The sequence below is a fragment of the Aythya marila genome (genome assembly GCF_965140915.1).
Source record: "Aythya marila genome assembly, chromosome: 2".
NCBI lineage: Eukaryota > Metazoa > Chordata > Aves > Anseriformes > Anatidae > Aythya > Aythya marila.
The window spans coordinates 21,754,695-21,774,473 of record NC_139043.1 but is presented as its reverse complement, the minus strand read 5'-3'; the positions used below and the strand labels follow the sequence as shown (position 1 = coordinate 21,774,473).

Here is a 19,779-nt window from a genome sequence, read left to right as displayed (position 1 = left end):
GATCACCAAGTGAGGTCAAGCAGGTGCAACCCACCAGCACTCACTCAGTGATGAGCCTATTAATGACAAACAGATGGGATAAGAAGCAGTCACTCAATTTAGCTTTGCTGGTATTACAGGGTTACCAGGAGCAAAATAGATAGATATGGAATTGCAACTCTGAAATATCCTTTTTTTTTTTTTTTTTCTCAAAATGCCTCCTTCATAAGCAGCTCTGATTAGTAAGCAAATTTGAGTCTTCACAATCATATTAAATTAAAATTGACTCCCACCATGTAACAGGCTGTAGTGCTATATCATAGTTTCAGATGCAGCTAGATTAACTGCAAATTATGCTTTAATACCACTTACTATGAACAGTATATAAATACTTAAAATATGCTTTACACTAATTAAAATGTTTCACAAATTAAGGAATTTAAAACTAAATGTTATTAGTAATATTTTGCCATTACAGAGAATTGAAATCAACAGGCTATTTACATGGTTTAGCAGGAAGAAATCCCAATTTATACATAGAACTGATCTTTTTTGTTTTCCTTTGAATATTTGGATCACTTTAAATAGCAATAGAACTTCCTGTTATTATGCCTCACAAGAACAAAATCTAGTCAATAAATCTATACAGTTATCATCACCATGTTAACGGGTAACTAACTATGGTTCATAACATTGCCAAAAACACACTTGCTCTTTGCATTATTTAGTAGTAGGCACAGCTAACATTAGCCTATTACTTTTTGCCATTACTCTACTGCAAAACACCACCTGAAGATAGGTGGTCTCTTGCTTCTCTAGAGCCTACTCCAGAGGTCTTTTAGGAGAATCCTTTTCTTGTTCTCTTTCATAGCTGGAACACTCCAAGAGGTCCAAATGCTCTTGAGGATTAAGACAGGCTGCAGAAGCTCAGCCCAAGGATTTCCCAGTTTAATAGTCCAGAAGCAACACATAAATCAAGACTGAAGAGGAATTAAACAAGGAGTCAGCATAAGATAAAAGTATGGCATAAAGTAACAACGGCATGCTTATTTTTTTCAGGATGACTACTACAGGTCAGAATAGCTGCAGGATCTCTACACTGGTTCTGTTCTCTGCAGTCTTTAATTTCTACTGCATTACCAAACCTAGGCACCATACACACTGACTGTTACTATCCCATGGCAGTGGGGAAAAAAACTCTTTTAGTATTGGCAGCTTTGACAACTAATAGTTTTGGTGCACAGGAACCATGAGCAGTATATGAAATCCTTCATTTGTGTAGCATTCCAGCTCCCCAGTGGATGCTTACTAAGCATCATCTCACCTTTTCTTCTGTTTTCTTCCTCTAGATACCAGTATAACGTTATTGGTACAGAAAGTAACAACCTGAACACATACTACTTCAGAAGGCTTTCAGTCTTCCCATGTAACAGTAAGGAAAATTACTGTTACAGAGATACTGAACTCACAAGACCTAATGATTAAAACAAAAAAAACCAACAACCATTCAGTCTATGTCTATGAGATAACATTGAACTGTGACTCTCAGGCTGGCCATATGCAATGATCTCATCCCGAAATACACTCTTAACTCTAGTACTACTACAAAGTTTGTAAAGAAGTTTTTAGAAGAAACCCATATAGCTTTTCTACACTTCTTAAGCCAAAGGAACCTAGACATGAAGTTTTAAAATATTTTTATGTCTTTCATGTGTAGGTTTTTGGTAAGAAGCAATGATCTCATCCTGGATAATGTAAGTGAGAACAGAAACAGCCAAGTTATTGTCAGAGTTGTGATAATATTAACATATTTTTATTCAGCTGCACCTAGACAAATCATTTGAGACAGACACAGTTTGGTTCCATAAACCTGAAAGTATTTAGAGAGGGTCAGACAAACATATGACACCATCTTCTTAAAAATGATATAAAATACTGAATTTTACAGTTTCATTAGATACAAAAGAAAAAATAAATCACATATACAATACATCTGTTAAGAATGGATCACTGATATTTACAGAGGAAGACATTTTGCATGTAGAACTTGGTCTCTGCATTTAATTAAAACAGCTTTGGCATTTACAGCCCTTTTATATTGTACTGTCAGTACAGTTTAAGATAGAATCAAACTGGTTTAACCATTTGCACTGAGATATATGTGAATGCTGTTACTTTTCATTTTGCGAACTAAATTCAACATCTAAATACAGCAATTAATTCCCAGAAACTTCCATTTAAATAAAACGCTTCTACAGTGCAAATCCATAAATGCAAGTTATTAAAACACATCAGAACTGTTTAGCAAAATATCTGCACAGATATTTTGGTTAGCATGGATTTTGTTAAGCTGCCATCCGCTTTCTCTTGAAAGATGAAAGCATTTTCCATTACCAGTCTACCATCAGATTGATGTTCTTAGTTATCCAAGCATAACAGAGATCAATTTTGCCACCACATGTACGTTGAGGCTATTTCCCAGGAGACGGTAGCATTGTTTCACTGTTACTTTGTCAGGAAAGCCTAAAACAAAACAGATAATACAGTGTAATTAGTCTGGCTTTATTCCTAACTTTTAGTCCGTTCCTTTTTTCAATGAACAATTCTTAATACAGTTATCAGAGACTTCAGCTTACATATAGATTTCATACACACAAACACACAGCCCTAAAAATTCATGAAATTATAATTTCCAACAAGTTCATTGGATTTGGATCAGTTCTTCTATGAGTAGTACTGCCACACCTAAGATTTAAAAAGTAGCCTCAAAACATTCTGCTGTGTATCTAATGCTGATCTAGCCTCTCTTACTACAGCTCAACACATCCAGCAGTCTCAGCAGCAGCAGCAGCACCTAAAGCACTGCAGAACTGCTACTCTAGAGAACATGCAGAGTAACGTGGCCATGGGAGAAAGAAAACATGATTCTACAGATGTAATGAACTGCGTTTCTTGACAAGCTTTATATTTTACTTCCAATCTGAGGTCCTCTAACCAGATATGGCAAATCAAATGAGACTCGCACTGCAAGATACAACCAGCACAGATTAAGCTATGAGCAAGTCTTATTCCAGGAACGATTAAGCACCTTAACAATTTTCCATGTAATTCAATGCTGACGCTGTAGAATGCACTCAGAAATACAGACAGCATCAAAAATGTTCTTCTCATTGTACATTCATGACTAGCAGAGAAAACGGAGGGCCAGAAAACATTAAACTGGTCCAGGTATCGTGAAAGGGCTGTGTGCTGTATATTCAATGTGCAATCAAAGGTGAGCAAGTTTCTGAAAATTGAGGAGTTACCAACAGCCAGCTCGTCTCCTGTAACTGCCCTTGCTTGCACTCTCAACTTACTCCAGCTGTGAGCTAAAGTGCACTTGCTTCAGACTGAGTGAAAAATGAACAGCAGTGGTGATTCAACTACTAGGGTCATTTGCTAAGCTGTTGATACTTGATCATATTTAATTATTTGCTCATTCCCTAAGAAGAAACACCTAACTTTGACCCTGAGGTCATCACCACCCAGCTTTGGTGCATAAACCGTTTGTGGGATGAAGTAGCAACAGATATGTCCTGAAGTTTGCAGAGCACATCAGAAAAGTCCTTGTCCAAAGAGAGCTCAGGAGAGAACGTGGCTGACAGTGGGTGGGAAGCCAAGGAGGTGGTGTCTGGGAGGAGTTGTTCCATACTTCTCTGCCAGTTATTAATGCTTTGAACGTGGACTGCTTTGGTAAACACATTTTTTGCCAGCTCCAGCCATTCTGCCCAGCTTCCCAGCACTCAAATTTGGGCAACCATTCTTCTTTCTTTGGAACGTTTGCTTGCGTTCCCCTACACAGACTTCCTTAGATGGAGTTTTCACATTAAATCACTGAATAAGGTACAAAATCTACACATTTTAGAAGAGTATGTATATTTAAAAAGTGTATTTATTTGCACACACACACACACACATGCACCTAGAGGCCAAGAAGCTTATCTGAACACTGATAGTTTCAGCTCTCCTTCTGCCTCTTAGCAACTGAAAAGCCTGAATTCATTTTCAGGGCTCATTGTTTCCTTTATCCCAAGCCTCCTCCATCTGCCTCTTTGCATTATCTTTCACCTTCTATCTTCTTGGCTCAAGACTAGCCTACATCAGAAGGACAGATTTAAGAACTCATAGCACACTGGTACTTACTGCACAGCTCTCATCACATCATTTAGGTCTTGTGTGTTACCTGGTGATGCTGAAGTCTTGGCGATGTGCACTAGTAGAGTGCTGGTTTTCCACTAGGCTGCCACTTGTTTCTGAATAGCTTACGTACATTACTAACAGGAAAAATGGAAAAGGCCCCCTGACGTCACCCTCATGAAAGCAGGTCGCAGGTGCAAAAATGCTCTGATCACTTTTAATGATATTGCTGTGGGACCCGTGACAACAACTAAGACAAATGACTGCACATTATTTCATTGACCTATAGTGCAATTACTAGATATACAGTTAGATGTTAAAAGCACAAATAAATCTGTTAATGTTAAGACAGAATAATGATTTTAGCTCTGGATCTCATGTACTGGAAAAGGCCATCCATTTGTTACAATAAAGACCCATTTAGACACAGTCATGTTTCTTCAGATAATACTGCAGTTCAGCTAGCAACATGACAGTACCCATGATAAAGCTTCCTGACATTTTCTTCATTTAATTTTCAGCATATAGTTTTCTCATTCTTTAGCTTCTTGGGTGAACATATTTGCAGTGGCTACATTTCCAGGCTTTCTGTCACTAAACATTTCAGCCCAAATGTTGCTACAGAACACAAGAGCAGAGAAAGATAGCACATTTTCCTCTGCAAATGTCACACTTCACAAATAATGACTTGAAATTTAGCATGGGAGAAATGCTGTCCAGCGTACACCTTTCACTGTAGCCATAAATATAGCAACTTATAGGTCTTTAAAAAATATATATAGTATGCAAATCCTGACAAGAAACTTAGAGTAGCTAAATTTACCAGATTCCAATCAGCCTAGAGCTAACGCTTTTTTTTTTTTTTTTTTTTCCTTTCAAAGTACAAAGTGGGAAATGGCTAGATTAAAACACAAAGGAAAGAAATGGCAGACTTGTGACACTGCACTGGGAAAACCTTGTTGAGTATTTGAATCAGGAGTATATGACAGTGGAAGGCATTGTATGAGAGGCTTATTTCATGTGTTGTGGAAGCTGGAAAAGAGGTATAGTGAAGCAGCAAACTGCAAGAACTGTAAAGAAGGTCCCATGGTTAAGGCAGAAGCTGGAATCTGTCCCCAGCTGCTGTGCATTTCTCCAGTGACAAGAGACAAGTTTGTTCAGAGATCACTTTGTAGAAGGTGACTATCTGCGTGCACCTGAAATTCAGAAGCCTGGCTTGTCTTGAGAGTTCCTGCCCCTGAAGATGAACTCGAAACAGAGAAAGCTCAGTATCATTCCAAGCACTCTGAAATGGTAAACATCAGGCTTCACAAACCAGTCACCCCAAATTAATGGAGTCATTCAAATGTGAATCTTTCTGTGCCTTGGTTCTGCCTCCATAAAATGCAAGAAATGTTAACCCTAGTACACCTCTCAGTGGTATTGCAAAGACTGATTTAACATTTGGAAAACACAAGCTATTATAATAAGTAACATATTTAAAAAAGAGAAAATAGATGATCTGGTGCTCAGAGGGAGGTTAAACAGCATGATAAGCCTATACAAGACCAAACTGGTCCTGTTTAGCTCAAATTTCTTTACATCAATCCAAGTCAATACAGAACTGAGCAGTGCTAAGAAAAAGGCTGTCTGCAAAAAGGACAAATTATTAAAGAAGGCAGGGTATGAAAAATCCCACACATTGACATTTAACTCAACATAGCACACTCCTGCAAATACTGTTAAAAAAGTGAGCTTAGCAGTAGCAAACCTAATGGTTTTTCAACCCTGATAAAGTTGTTTTAAGGTAATAATTTTAATGCAGTTGTAAGTAATAAGAGAAACTAAAACTGCAACAGAAAGAAATATATGTAAACCATTAGCACTCCTCAGATCCCGAAGTCACTGGGGAAGTGGAAGAAAAGTCTAACTACTCAAGGCTCAAGGTCAGTGGTGTCTTATTTTATGAATGCTCAAGTTTCTGAGAGACAATGCATTGATCTGATGTGATGGCAGCAGGCCAAGTTCCTTAGCAGGTAGTAACAGCTCCACTTCCTTGCCCTTCTTTCTTTACTGAGCAAGGGGGAACTCTGGTGAATTTATTGCAGGCTTAATTCTGGCTGACCTGTGTGCAATGTACTGGTATTGCCCAGTCTTGCTCCTTGACTCCCTTGTTTCCACAAAAACAGTGATAAAATGAAGTAACTGACCAATGGCTTGGACTGTCTTTTCTGGAAAACAGAGAGGGTTTAAAAGATCATTAACTGAAGAGTTTGGTTACTCCTGAACAAAGAAGTATCTGTATATTGTGAAACTGCTTTTCTGTCAGCAGCTGCAAATGTTTGGAAGGGAGAAAGCAAGCAGCTCAAACACTGAGAACAACTAACAGACATCCTAAACTGGCAGGATATGTTGACTTACCACAGTTGTGGGTAACATTGGCTGCTGAGTAAATAGTTTCAATTTTAACACAAAGATATTCCTTCACTGCCATTCAATAATAGCTTTTCTCAAGCCAAAACATTTTTCCTGTCTATGAAGATAAACCTAACCATAGAGGATGGTTCTCAAAATGCATATAGAAAAATACTAGTAGAATGGCAAAAAAAAAAAAAAAATTAATACAGAAAGGCTAGCCAATTAATAAGAATCAATCATAAGAATAGAGTGGTCAGAACAAACTTGCAATATAAAATACAAGGATTACTCCCAGTAAAAAACTACATCGGCATTTCTGAAGAATGAAGAACAAATGGGTACTTTGCAAGCACATACCAAATTCTGGAGGGAATCCATGTAGATTTGCTATTTCTCTCGGAGTAAAATACCTCAGTTTTAGTGTTGACAGTTTCCTAAGCTTCTCTTCTTCTGGTAAATTCTCAATGTGTTTAAACACTGATTCAAGCTATAAAGAATATCCAAGACAATCATCATCACTATGCAGGCAGAATATGTGAAATCATGCTGTAACAATCATATCCCGACAGCGTATTTGATTATCACAGTACCAAAGACAATTTGAAAGTATGTTTGGAGTTACGTTTTTGCAGCCAATATCTCAGTACCTGCACTTACAAGAACAAAATCAATGTTGCCATGAGGCAATTCATCATGCCTTCCTCCAGTTTACAAGCCATGCCAATACTGAAGGAGACAATCAAAGGACTAGAAACATTTGTCAATGACAGAATAGTGACTTAATATAACTCAGCAGCAAGACCATGCACACAAGTTAAAACTGTATTAATGCAGCTGTTTTAATACATTTGGTCTGAGATTATTCTGAATTCTGAACTGCATTCCTCTTATGCTTAGAAATACCTTATAATATTAACGAATGGCATAGGGGTGCAGGAGGAGGTGCCTGTCTGCAAAACATGCTTTGTGAAAGTATATGTGAATGTTGATTCATTCATACATTTATTTTTACCTTTCCCAATGCCAAGAAGTCACTTTGTGGTGAACTTAGCATCAACAGAAGAACTTTTCAAAATACTATGTCTTCCCAGATAAATACTTTTGGTATTCAAATGTGTTCAGTTTTGGGCCCCTCACTACAAAAAGGATGTCAAGGTGCTGGAGTGTGTCCAAAGGGTAACAAAGCTGCCGAAGGTCTTAGAGAATAAGTCTTATGAAGAGCGACTGAGGGAGCTGGGGTTGTTTAGTCTGGAGAAGAGGAGGCTCAGGGGAGACCTCATTGTGCTCTACAGTTACCTAAAAAGATGCTATAGCGAGGTGGGGATTGATTCTTCTCCCAAGCACCAAGTGATGGGAGAAGAAGAAATGGAAGTTGTGCCAGAGGAGGTTTTGGTTGGATATTAGGAAAAATGTCTTCAGTGAAAGGGTTGTGAAGTTTTGGAAAGGGCTGTTCAGAGAAGTAGTTGAGTCACCATCCCCTGAGGTCTTCAAAAACATGTAGCTGTGGAGCACAGTGACATGGCTTAATGGTGGACTTGGCAGTGCTAGGTTGAAGGTTGGACTAGATGATCTTAGAGGTATGTTCCAACCTAAATGATTCTATGATTCAGTATTGAACATTTGACAATGTTTACCAAATCGCATATACTAAAATGGCCCTAGAATCACAGCATTGCACTTTAATTTGTCCACAGAATTAGTAAATTTTAATGTTTTTTAATACCCCTGTGAAATCTCTGCATGACACTACAGAAAATAACAGCAATTCATTCTCCACAGAGAGGCACATGCATAATCTTGGTTTAAATAAACTGTTGTTTAGGAACTCTAAGTAGATGAATTGGAAACTTAGTTGCCATAAAAAGTAGTTTTAAAAGCATTTCTGTTATAATATTCAGAATAACAAAGCAGAAGACAAAACAAGTTTTAAAACAAATCATTCTTTTAGGTTAGTCTAGACTTTCTTACCTGTACATCCACTGCTGTCTGCAGAACTGAGCCTGTCCCTTCTACATAGTGTCCATACCTTAGGAAGAACAACAGCAACAATCTTAACTGAGTATTTTCATTGGACCTCACAGAACGGACAGCTGCAAGGATGCAGGGTGAGTTTCATTTGCTTTAATTAACAAACAGCCTTCTGGATTGATAATGCAAAAGGCCTTATTAGCAATGCTGATTCTTGGAGTGCAGTAGACTCTGACCATAATCTTTGGGGATAAGTCTGCAAGCAGTGCACGAGGGTTGAACCATGTACCCTGGTACCTTCAACCATGTACCATGTTCATAGCTAAACCATGAACCTTGTATAAGGCAACCAGCCAGGGAATTCAAGCACAGCATCATCAGGAAGGCCCATCTACATTGCCAAGGCTCATTTTACACTAAGGCAAAATAAACATTTTGGTCCTAGGCTTCTAATTGGCTCATATTCAAAGGAGGACCATTACTGTGATCCTGCAGCTTTTAGATCAATCCATTAGGAACAAATCTGTTCAGTCAGATTTAACTTTTGCTTGCTTGCAGATTTTCCACAAAGGGAAGGAAGAAACGGGGGATGGCTTCTATGCAGAGCAGTAGAAAAAAGAAAGGAAATAAAAGAAAAAACTAACTAGTAAGTAAATTTACATTTTAAAACCATAATGCAGCTTTTTTGGATGCTTTGTGGTTGATTGCATAACAACATGTTTACTCTGTGCTCTCTTCCAGGCTATCATTTAAATATAATCATGGGCTTTTGGAAACATGCTCCAATGGTCTAACTATGATAACATATGAATGCTCTGAACAAAAACAGAGACTGAGTCAAATCATCACTGGCTTTTGCTAAGTGTAAGAACTTTGGAAGATCCCGTGAATCAGATGGAAGTGGTCTACATCGACCATTAACAGATACTATCCTTTAGTTTTCTCTGTGTAACTGTAGAGAACATGGTCTTCACAGCTGAAACAAATTTGTGTTTCAAGCCTAACTCCACAACAAATAAAGGAATACTTGGCCTTCAGCAAAGACACAATGACCCAGGAAGGCTCAAATCTTCAGAATTTCTTCTTCAGTTGGAAAAGCTTACAAGTAGTTCTGCCAATACCAGTTAGACCAACACAAATTTTTAAAATTAAGTACATACAAAACGTATTTCGGATCAGGACAAAATGACGTGAACACCAATGCAGATTAAAAACACGTGAAATTGAATCATGCTGTAAATATGTAACATTTAACTGGATAGCAGCACTCTGAAAATTCCTTAATGCCATGTTTAACAAGGTAACACATGCAGTATTGAGGAATCCTCATCGTCTTATACAGCAACTGATCTTATTTCAGATGAGCATATCTGAGCCATAATAAATAGTTGAGGATAAATTTCAAAGTGGTAATTAGAGTTTTATTGGAGGAAAAATATTTTTAACAAGAATCATGTTATATAAAATACTCCTGTCAAAGTAACTGTCACTGCAGTAAAGAATGCACCAAAAAATAAATTAAAAAATCTGGTTGATGTAGCAAGATAACGTGACATATTTAAAAACGAAGATCACCATACCCTTTTTTATAAATGAATGGTATGGGAGGTTGGTTTTGTTCTGGGGTGGTGCCTTTAAAAGAAAAAAAAAGTGGCCAGATGGCCAGTGTCAGCTGGATTGTTATTAATTGTTATTGCAGCTGCTGACTACAGAAAAATTTGCATTCCTACCTTAGACTCAGAACATAATTAAAGATGGGAAGTTTTACCACAGTAAAAAAAACGATGCATTGATTTTTGGACATTTCATTACCACTTAAAATGATTGAAGCTGATGGCTTAAGAAATTGCAGTCTTAATTTTCACCTGACTCAAGACTGTTTCCCCACCCCCCAGCTTTATTTCTGTAAGCTTTTAAAAAAACTTCATTTTACACACTTAATATATTATTTCTAGGTATACTGTGTCCTATATCTTGGGTAATAAAAAGGTGAATTCCACAATGCTAGAGAGAGTTTCTGTAACTAACATTACTCTATTTTAGAAGGTATCTCTTGTCAGTAGAGCAAGAACTTACAAGTAGGTCCAGGATAATCATAACTAAAGAAATAGTTTTCATTTACTTTGTCCTTCAAAATGGCCAATTTCCTCTCTCACAACTTCAGTCACTACAAACACGCTCCCTAGAGAAACCATGGCATTTGTACTCTCTCAGGGAACTCTGCAATTGTTTTCAAATTAGCTAGGAGTCTAAGGTCAGAAGGTTCTGCTCTATCTCTCAGACATCACAGTTACACTTTGCCCTGTACTCCACCAAAGCCTTTTGATCCTCAGAAGATGGAGTGGTATGACAAAGGGAGAAAGGCAAAAACACTGATGTGATATCAGTGTTTGAGGTCCCTGAAATAGCAATGACTGGAGGAGGCATATCTGGATTATCCTCAGCACATGAACCTTGCTGGAGAAAACTGAGGACTGATCATAACTGGGGGAAATTTTTTGTTTGTTTTGGTTTGGTTTTGTTTTTTTCCCCAGCCTCAAATTTGGTGATCAGTATGATGGGTAAGAAAGACATTGGACGGGTACCACAGAAAAGTGATTCTCTGAACCACTCAGCACTGTTTTGCTCCATTCAAAGTCTTTTCTAAATCTGATACTTCAGAGAACTCCTGGATTGCCCACAGCAGCAACTTACTCTTGGCCTCAGAAAGAGACCTGAATGAAGCCTAAACTGGAATTATAATCTTCTTCTTAGTGCTGAGCTGTAAATAATATTACTGCATGGAGGACCATACTGGAGAATTTTCCTTCTCCAATTCTTTGTTCCAAAAAGAACAAAGACAGACAGTAAATCAGATACTTACATTCTGAGCCGAGAACTACCACAACTATCCAGCATGACTCCTTCCAAATCAGCAGAAGGGCAATAGTCACATTCGATGTCAGATTTCCTGCCTGTATTCATGTAGACTTCATTTTAACTATTCAGAAGCCTCCTTTGGTGTGAAATTAATAAACATGACCACAAACTGCCATAGCATATTCTAGTGAAGCCACAAATGGCCAATTTATTCTTTATGGTATTTAACGCGAATGTAAGAGATCGTAAAAGATCATTCTGGCATTAGGCTTTTGTTTGACTGCTCCAGTCAGACTACTGGCTGAAACAGATCCCACAAGGTGCTGACTCCCCCACAACTCAAACACTGAAGGCGGAAAGTGCATCTATCAATGAGGGATGGAGGAAGGGCTTTCTTGTTGCACAATTTAAAAAAAAAAAAAAGCTGAGAAGAGAGAATTTCATGTCAAAAAGTTGAAATCACAAAATCTGTAGGAATTATGTCAAACTGACATTCTAATTCCTATTACTAATAAAAAGCCACTGTTACAATTAGCTTTAACTCATTAACCAAAAGTCATTTTGTTGAAACGTCTTGAGAATTCAAAGACACGCTTCCAGGCTCTAACTGGCACTTTCCATAAAAATGCATTCAGTGGAAAACCTCCTGACAGGTTGTCTGTGGGATTTCCGAATGTTCAACAACCTCTGGTAGTCAAAATTCCAAAGCACAAATCAGAAAACCACTAGACAGAAAAGCACTGATGTTCTGTTCCATCAAATAAGATTTGTAATGCGGCAAGCTAACTGGTTATATGACATATGGCCAATCCACAGCTATTCTGACTACACAGCTGAAAAATCCAAGAAATCAATAAAATGTACAGTGGAGGCAGTTTTAATGAAGAATGGATCTGTCATGCATGCCACTCTGTAACTTCAGTGAGCAATATAAAGAAATTCATTAATGAATCAGTACTATACCCGTCTACTGGAACTATATTTCCGCAGGGGTAATTAAGCTTCTGTGAAGGTCAACAACAAATGGCAGTGTCTGTTGTGAATGCCTTTTTTGAGTGAGCACATGGTGTTCTGCCAGACAGATTCTCATGCTGGCATTCCACTGGATCAGGAAGCATTCTATGTAAGGAGATTTTTACTTTTTTTCCAGGGTTTTTGATGAAATAACTCCTTTCTTTTCAAGTACACAAGCAAAAACACACTTACAGTTTCATGACATGACTCAGTAATATCTTCTTTGCAACTCACCCTTTTGTAAAGCAGGTGGATCTCCGGCAAGTGGGTTTAACAATGTCTAACAAGAAAGCGTAGCGCACCAAGAATTTGGGTGCTAAGAAATACCGACTCATTTCTTCATTTTCCTCTTCCAGGAAATCTTTTAGCATTTGAATAGAGGAATCATTGTCCTGATTATGTTTCCTTGCAATTTCTTCTGCTGTTTCAAGCTTAAAAAGAAAGGCCCCTTTTGGTAAACTCTTATTGCTGCTGCAGTGAGGACCAACATTTGGATCCAGACTCTTCTCTCCAGAAGGCAAAGAACTAGATTCACACACTTTATCAACAACTTCATCCTTACATAACTCCTCTAGATCCTGAATCTTGTCTTCTAGATCTGGGAATCTTGTCAGTATCTAAGAAATAAATTGTGAGAAAGATTAAGGAACTGCATTTGATGAACAACTTGACAGCAGAAACTACGGTAAGAATTCCTTCAGAGATGCTCAGGTGCAAGTAACCACCTGGCATTATTTTTATAAAGATTAAAAAAAAAAATATGTTAGCATCAAGACTGGCTGACCTAACAGCACTGATGACAGGAACGACTGCAATAACTTCCCTTATAAAAAACATTTCCTAGGATATGAAAAAAGTAGCAGAACACTTTTTTTTTTTTTTCTAGCCCACCATCAGTCACTGCCCCTCAACTGCTTAAAGCCATCTAAGCCACTGGCATACATCTCAGTCCTTAGAAGACACAGCACCCAGGCTGAAAAAGAAGAGACAGAATTTAACTTTTCTAATGATATCCCTTCTCTTTCTATCCCTACATCCCCACATACCATGAAACTGAAAATTTAAATCTCAATCTTCATTAAACAAGGCAAATTTAAATAACAGAAATTAGACTCACCTGATCAGGAGCATGAAAGAAAAATGGCTCTTGCTGAAGCTTTGCAATTAGAAAATACCGCAGCCTAGAATTGGGAATGCCAAGCTGTAAGCAAAATGTAGCAAAATGTTATAAAGGTTATGTACTAGCATTTATAATAATATAACTATGCCACACTAATACATTTTGTCACTTTGGAGATGTCAGCACTAGCTGATACTACTAAAACACTTATGATGAACCATGAACATAACTCCCATGCTTAAGTAATCTCAGGGAAACAAGCAGGCAATTATTTTTTTTTCTTACGATTTTGAGAGATTTTTTTCCCCTGTAAATGGACAGGAATATAAACGAATTTTTATGGGAGGTGAGAAAAAAATGACTTGCACCATTTCTTGGCATAGGTACTGCCTATATATATATGTATATATATATGTATGTGTTTTTTAAAAAGCAAAAATATTTCTCTGCTTTTTTGAAGAAGCAGTTAAAAGACATCTAACAATGAAACAAATGTACTACAACTGGTTTTCAAGCTACTCTCTACCATCTTCTGTCAAATATATACAGCACTTTATTGATTCCATTTAGTCTTGCACAATCTGAGATCTCTCTCAACTCTTTCAGTTGCCAGGGAAACGTGCAAACAGAGGCCCTCCTCCCACAAATGACAGAGTCACATTTTCTGTGCTGGGAAAATCACATGCATCAGCACTTCTGAAGTAATGAGGCTCCTGCAGGGAAAACTACCCTCTTAGTCATGGTTTAAATTCATAGCTACTTAAAAAAACCACCAACTGTTAGCAAAGAAATACAGGACTAGGATCTCAACAATAATAGCAGTATGATCGTGCCAATGTGTGGATGAGAAATCAGAAGTCCCGTGAGATGGCTCTCATTCAAAAGAGTATCTTCAGTTCTGGGCATCACTCTCTTTTCTAATAAAATAGATAATTTTTAAATGTCATTGGACTCAGTATAGTTTGAACAGTTATTCTTAGAATAAAATTACTACTCACACAGGTTGGAGACAAGAGAAATTCTTGATACTTAAATCCGCATGTTACTAGTGTTCGCAAAAGTTCATTTCTAAAGTGAGAAGAATTGAAAAGCAATTATGCCCTTCACAGGCTCTTATACACCCTTTAAAACCTTTTCTATCCTATGTAAAAATGCATTACATGCAATACCTTAGGTACCAAGACTTTCATCACATTCAGTGAAAGAATCAAAGTATTACAGATGGGAAGTCATCCATTTCTGAACTTCAGGAGTCAACATCTAAAGTTCAGTGTTACTGTTACTACCACATTCACAGATATCTCACACCTACTTCGGTACAAATGCCCCTTCAAAAAATATCCCATTTCAAGAAGTGTACGTCTCCAGATGAGTGTGCCAGCAAGCAAAGCAATTAGAGGGCAAGGCATTTTCTTTTTTGTGAATTATTAAACAGGAGATTAAACCCACTACAAATAGCTCACTGTTTCTCTCTGTCATGCATATGGCATCAGCTAAGCCTAATAAAAGGGCTAATTGAAAAATGAATGGCTTTAACAATAAAAGCAAGGTTGGACTGTGTTCTATAAACATCAGAAAATTGCTGAAAAGGACACCTTCTTGGAATAGGACACCTATTCCATGCAGGTTGTACAAGGCTAAGCATAAATCATGAGCTGTGACCTGCATCTGTCACTTATTATTCCTGCAATAGGAATATGATGCTGCATCCCAAGACAAAGCAAGGATCCGGCCTGGTGTGGTCTTTCTTTAGTACCTTACAAAGGCACCAAAGAAAGCAACTACATTCGGTTGTGACCTCAACACAGGATACCACGATCTTCTGTCACGGAAAAAAAAAACAAACCCCTGAGCGCTACCCATATTGTTATTTTTCGTTGAAAATTAATGTCAACATTTTCTGATGGATGCAGGATCATCAAAGAAAAGCAATGAAACAATGAATCATAGAATAACTTAGGTTGGAAGGGACCTTAAATATCACCTAGTTCCAACACCCCAGCTATGGGCAGGGATGCCACCTACTAGATCAGGTTGCCAAGGACCCCATCCAACACAGAGTGAATTTGTTCAAGTTCTAACATACTTTATCTACTTAGAGAAATAAATAGTTATTTAAGAAGGTCCTTTCACATCCTAAGACTTTAATTCCTAGATTAAAACTGTATTTTTAACCTATAGCTGCTAACTGTGCCTTCTCACTCTTTTCTTCACTTAAATTCTAGGAACTAAAAATCCTGTCTTCTTCTAAAGAAGACAACCTTTATTAAAAACTAAGCCATGCATATATTAGACTTTACCTCGCAGAAGAGGATTCAAATCCTTTAACATTTTCTAAAAGTATGTATTTTGGAAGCTTCTGGAGCCTACAAGATAAAAGAAAAGACCAGCAGTTCAGAGTTACAAGAACTACATTATATTTATCTACAGATTTGTTCAGCTACAAGAAAGATCAAAACATTCCCATGCCACGTTAATTATCAAAGTTTAAATTCTGAAAAGAAAAAAAAAAAAAACTAAACTCAACTTTCAAGGTTGCCTAGATCAAATAATGCCCATTTGAATTAGAAATGTAGACTGTTGGTAATTTAAAAACAAAAAATGACTTTTGTTCAGATGTAATGCTGTACCCCGTGCATGTACTTGTGAAAATGTTAACCACTGTTCATTTCCTAAATCATATGATTATTATTTAAAGATTAAGTTTGTAACAGAATAGACAACTGTCAGGAGGAAAAATACCACTACATAGCCATAGAACAGAAATCTTACTTTCTTTAGTTAAAGTACTTAAAACTGAAATCAGTGTTAAAATATCACATCAACTTTAGAGATAACACATCAAAGTCAGCATGCATTTAACTGCTTTAAGAAATGCAACATATTTAGAGTTCAAACTACATATATTCTCAGTTTTCTACACTTTTTCATTTTTATGTGGGGGGAAGGGGAAGGAGCTGCCTGAGGTTTAGCAAGATCACTGCAGAGGTCTGGCAATAGGCTCATTCCAAAAACAGCATATTAAATCTCTGGAGAAAAGAACATAAAACTGCCAGGAACCATTCTAGCAATTTAAAAACCATAGATGATTCAGCTTCAAGTGTCTGGGAACACCTCCTGCCACTGACTAATATAATACTCTAGTAATAATACTCTAGTAAGGCTAGTGCAGATATATACGGCTGCTGCTCTGAGACCCTGTGTGTGGCACGTAGGAATAGAACACTTATGCCAGCAGGCAGCCACTCCATGCACATTTAACAAGTGATTTTGGACTTGCACTGATGTAAATCACAGCAGAAGTTGGTTTTGCTAGTTCTTAACTAACATCAATTACAGAAATTCAATGAAGAATTAAAGTGTTTCACAAGAGATTTGAAAATGAACATCAAATATGAAAATACTAAAAGTAGTATCGAACTGAAAAAGAAGCCAACCTGCCTCTAAAAGAATGGAGAATATCTGTTGGTACATTTACCCATGCTCAACATCACCATCACCCACTCTGAAACTTATTTTTGAAGTAATAAATCCAGAGCAGTGCTTGAAACGCAAGAGCTCGTACCGGATCAACGTGTCACAAGGCAAATAATCACTATACAAAGAGTAAGTGTTAAGTACCTGGCACATTTTAACATTAGTAATGTGTCGGTAAAATTAGCAAACTTTGAAGTTTGATTTCCTGGGTTATGGCTTGAACATAATAGACAGCATCTGGACCACTTGGGCCAAACTTCATGTCCAGTGGCTGGGGCTTTAAGGATTTCCCAGGCCTTTCCAAATCTTGGACTTGTCCTTTCCATGCCTTTAACATTTGCCTTTCCAGGCTATCTATCAGCCTCATTTTAGCTACATTTCATTCTAAAAGGAGGAACATAAGGTAGGAAGAGCCAAGTGATGAGAAATTATTCTATAATTTTCACAATTTCAATGCATGCGGTACCAATTTAGAATGCAAAGTGATAATTCCTATATTAAGAAGTTCCCTTTTTTGGGCTGAAATACTCCTTACTCAATGTCTGGCAAGTATGTCATTTCCAAAACATACACAAACACTATCTCATGAAAACATAAATCTACTGGAACCAAGAAACTCTGCAGAAGCCACCATCTTGAACATATTACAGACAGCTCACAGTAACTATTGCCTCAAGAAACAACCTGCCCAAGGGAGATAAGGATGTCTCGTGGGATGTCGAGATAAAGTGTCACAGCCAAGCCCAGCTCCTTTGCATCGTCATGACGAAAAACATATGTCCTGTAGTGACTAAAGCTTTGCTTTTGAGAAGGAAAAGCCTTTGCCCTTTATCCAGCTAAACCCACAGCAACCAGGAAAAAACATTTCCATGTTAGTGCACAGCACTGCCCCCAATGCAGCCCTCCTCGTAATGGTGTCTCGGTTTACTGGAAAGGAATACTGAGGTCAGGATTCTCTTATGGATAAGGAAGGTACTATTATTCTGACAAATGATTAACTTAGTCCACTACCTGCAGTTTTTAATTTATCATTTTGAAAAGTCCGTTGTGAGGAGGACTGAACTGAGTTTCTTATTCAAAAAAGCCAAAACATTTTTCACATTTTTTTTAAACCCACATATCCCTCCCCCCTTTCTTTTTGTCTGTGCTAGAAATGGGAGAGTAATAATAATCTAGTTTTTTACCTATTATTTGTCTAACTTACTGGGATACGGAATCAAGTCAAATGGTTGTTGTGTGTTCTCTGCCACAGTTTTCTTTGGTGACCCCAGTCAAGCCTCTCAGCCCTTCTGTGTCTACATTCTCTATCTGGTGGTGACAAGGGCAAAGAGGGGGTCTCACTAACATTGCCAGATGCAAAGCTGTTGCTGGAAGAAGAATGAAGAAACTCTTCTCCCCATACTAACAGCAGGTTGGGAGAAAGGAATACAGGGCAGTGGAGGAGGAAAAGACAGACAGACAGATGGACAGACCTCTCTCCCTCCTCCTCCTCCAATTCTGAAAGTAAGAGTAACCCACAAAGGAATGAGCACAGAGAGAACAGTTGTCCTGGTCTCCAGCAGAAGCAGGACTACCAGGAACAGTAAGTGGATTGGTGGACTGTCATTGATGCAAATTTTCAAGCTGATGCCCAGTGGACTTCACAGTCCAAAAGCAAAGATTTCTGCAAAATAAATCTCCCTGAGCAACTGCTTGGTTTGTAGCCCCATGAAGGTTTCTTATAGTGCTATGCATCTCTTTGCAAAAAGAACTACAAGCATCACTTGGAGCTGATTTTAACACTTCTTGGTAAGAACAGTTTAGGTCAGCAATAAACACTTTGCTTGGATTTATTGTTTCAAAACCTAAAGCCATAACTATTTGCATTATTCATCCATTTTTATTAGGAACCAGTCCTGTCTGACCAGACAAAAACGGCACAGATGCACACACAAAAGAAGGGCACTGTTCAGACACTTCAATGCTATTTGAAACTTTTAGGATTACAACTCAAAATAAGTGATTTACCACAAACCAAACAAATACACAATCTGCCCCAAGATATCTAGAGGCAGCACCAAGAAGACAAAATAGTCATTTTAAGAAAAAATGGATGGGAAAGGAGGATGTATTGTATTGTGCGCCCAATAACATATTTTTAAGCAAACTCTTTCAAATGCTACCTATTCACAAGGTGATTAAATGTTGAATCAAAGCTCTTTAATGTGGCGTTTCAAACAATTTTCAGGTTTCCATGATGTGCATTAGCAAACTATTATACTACCTGTTCCTGTTTTCAAGCAAAGTCAGTGCAAGGTTGATGCTGAACTGAAAATAAACATTATATCATAAACTGAAGAAGTTGGATAGCCACAGTTTAAACAGATACACAACTAAAAAGAAAACCAGACAAGGAAGGCCTCTACAATAATTATGTGGTGATAATGACATTAATACAATACAAGAATTTTATAAGTTACATATGATCATGTGAAAATAAATGAGTAATACAGTGAAAGAGTTGTAGTATCCCTGCAAAACATTATGGATTACTTGTCTGGCTACAAAATAAAACACCTAGCTGGTAACAAAGGCTGAAGAGTCAAGGTGGAAGTTAACTTGTACCTTGGGAGAATATCAAGAATATAGAGAAAGCTCTTTGTCCGCGGATCAGATACATCACCTTGTAGGCCAATTCTACAAAAGAATAAAGAAACACCAGTGGGTTACTTGCAGAAGACCATCATCTCACTTACATTTTTCTACAGAAGGCTTAGAGTTTTGGCTTTGAGCTTTGAAAAGAGATTCTG

The 19,779-nt window shown here is 37.7% G+C and overlaps 1 protein-coding gene across 3 annotated transcripts in view; it reads right to left on the bottom strand.

The window, feature by feature from the left end:
- Positions 1–1,776: 1,776 nt before the first annotated feature.
- TRDMT1 (tRNA aspartic acid methyltransferase 1) overlaps positions 1,777–19,779 on the bottom strand; it is a 30,317-nt gene continuing 12,314 nt past the window's right edge. For 2 of the 3 annotated variants that reach the window (XM_082753874.1, XM_082753876.1), the window contains 8 exons: positions 19,595–19,666; positions 15,814–15,879; positions 14,512–14,581; positions 13,511–13,594; positions 12,628–13,010; positions 8,521–8,578; positions 6,910–7,039; positions 5,526–6,365 (listed from right to left, as the gene is read on the bottom strand). In XM_082753874.1, the coding sequence (XP_082610000.1) occupies positions 6,205–6,365; positions 6,910–7,039; positions 8,521–8,578; positions 12,628–13,010; positions 13,511–13,594; positions 14,512–14,581; positions 15,814–15,879; positions 19,595–19,666 (1,024 nt within the window). In that variant the 3' untranslated portion in view covers positions 5,526–6,204. Of the gene's footprint in view, positions 2,503–5,525; positions 6,366–6,909; positions 7,040–8,520; positions 8,579–12,627; positions 13,011–13,510; positions 13,595–14,511; positions 14,582–15,813; positions 15,880–19,594; positions 19,667–19,779 lie in introns of those variants that run through there. The other variant, XM_082753875.1, reaches the window with a different exon arrangement.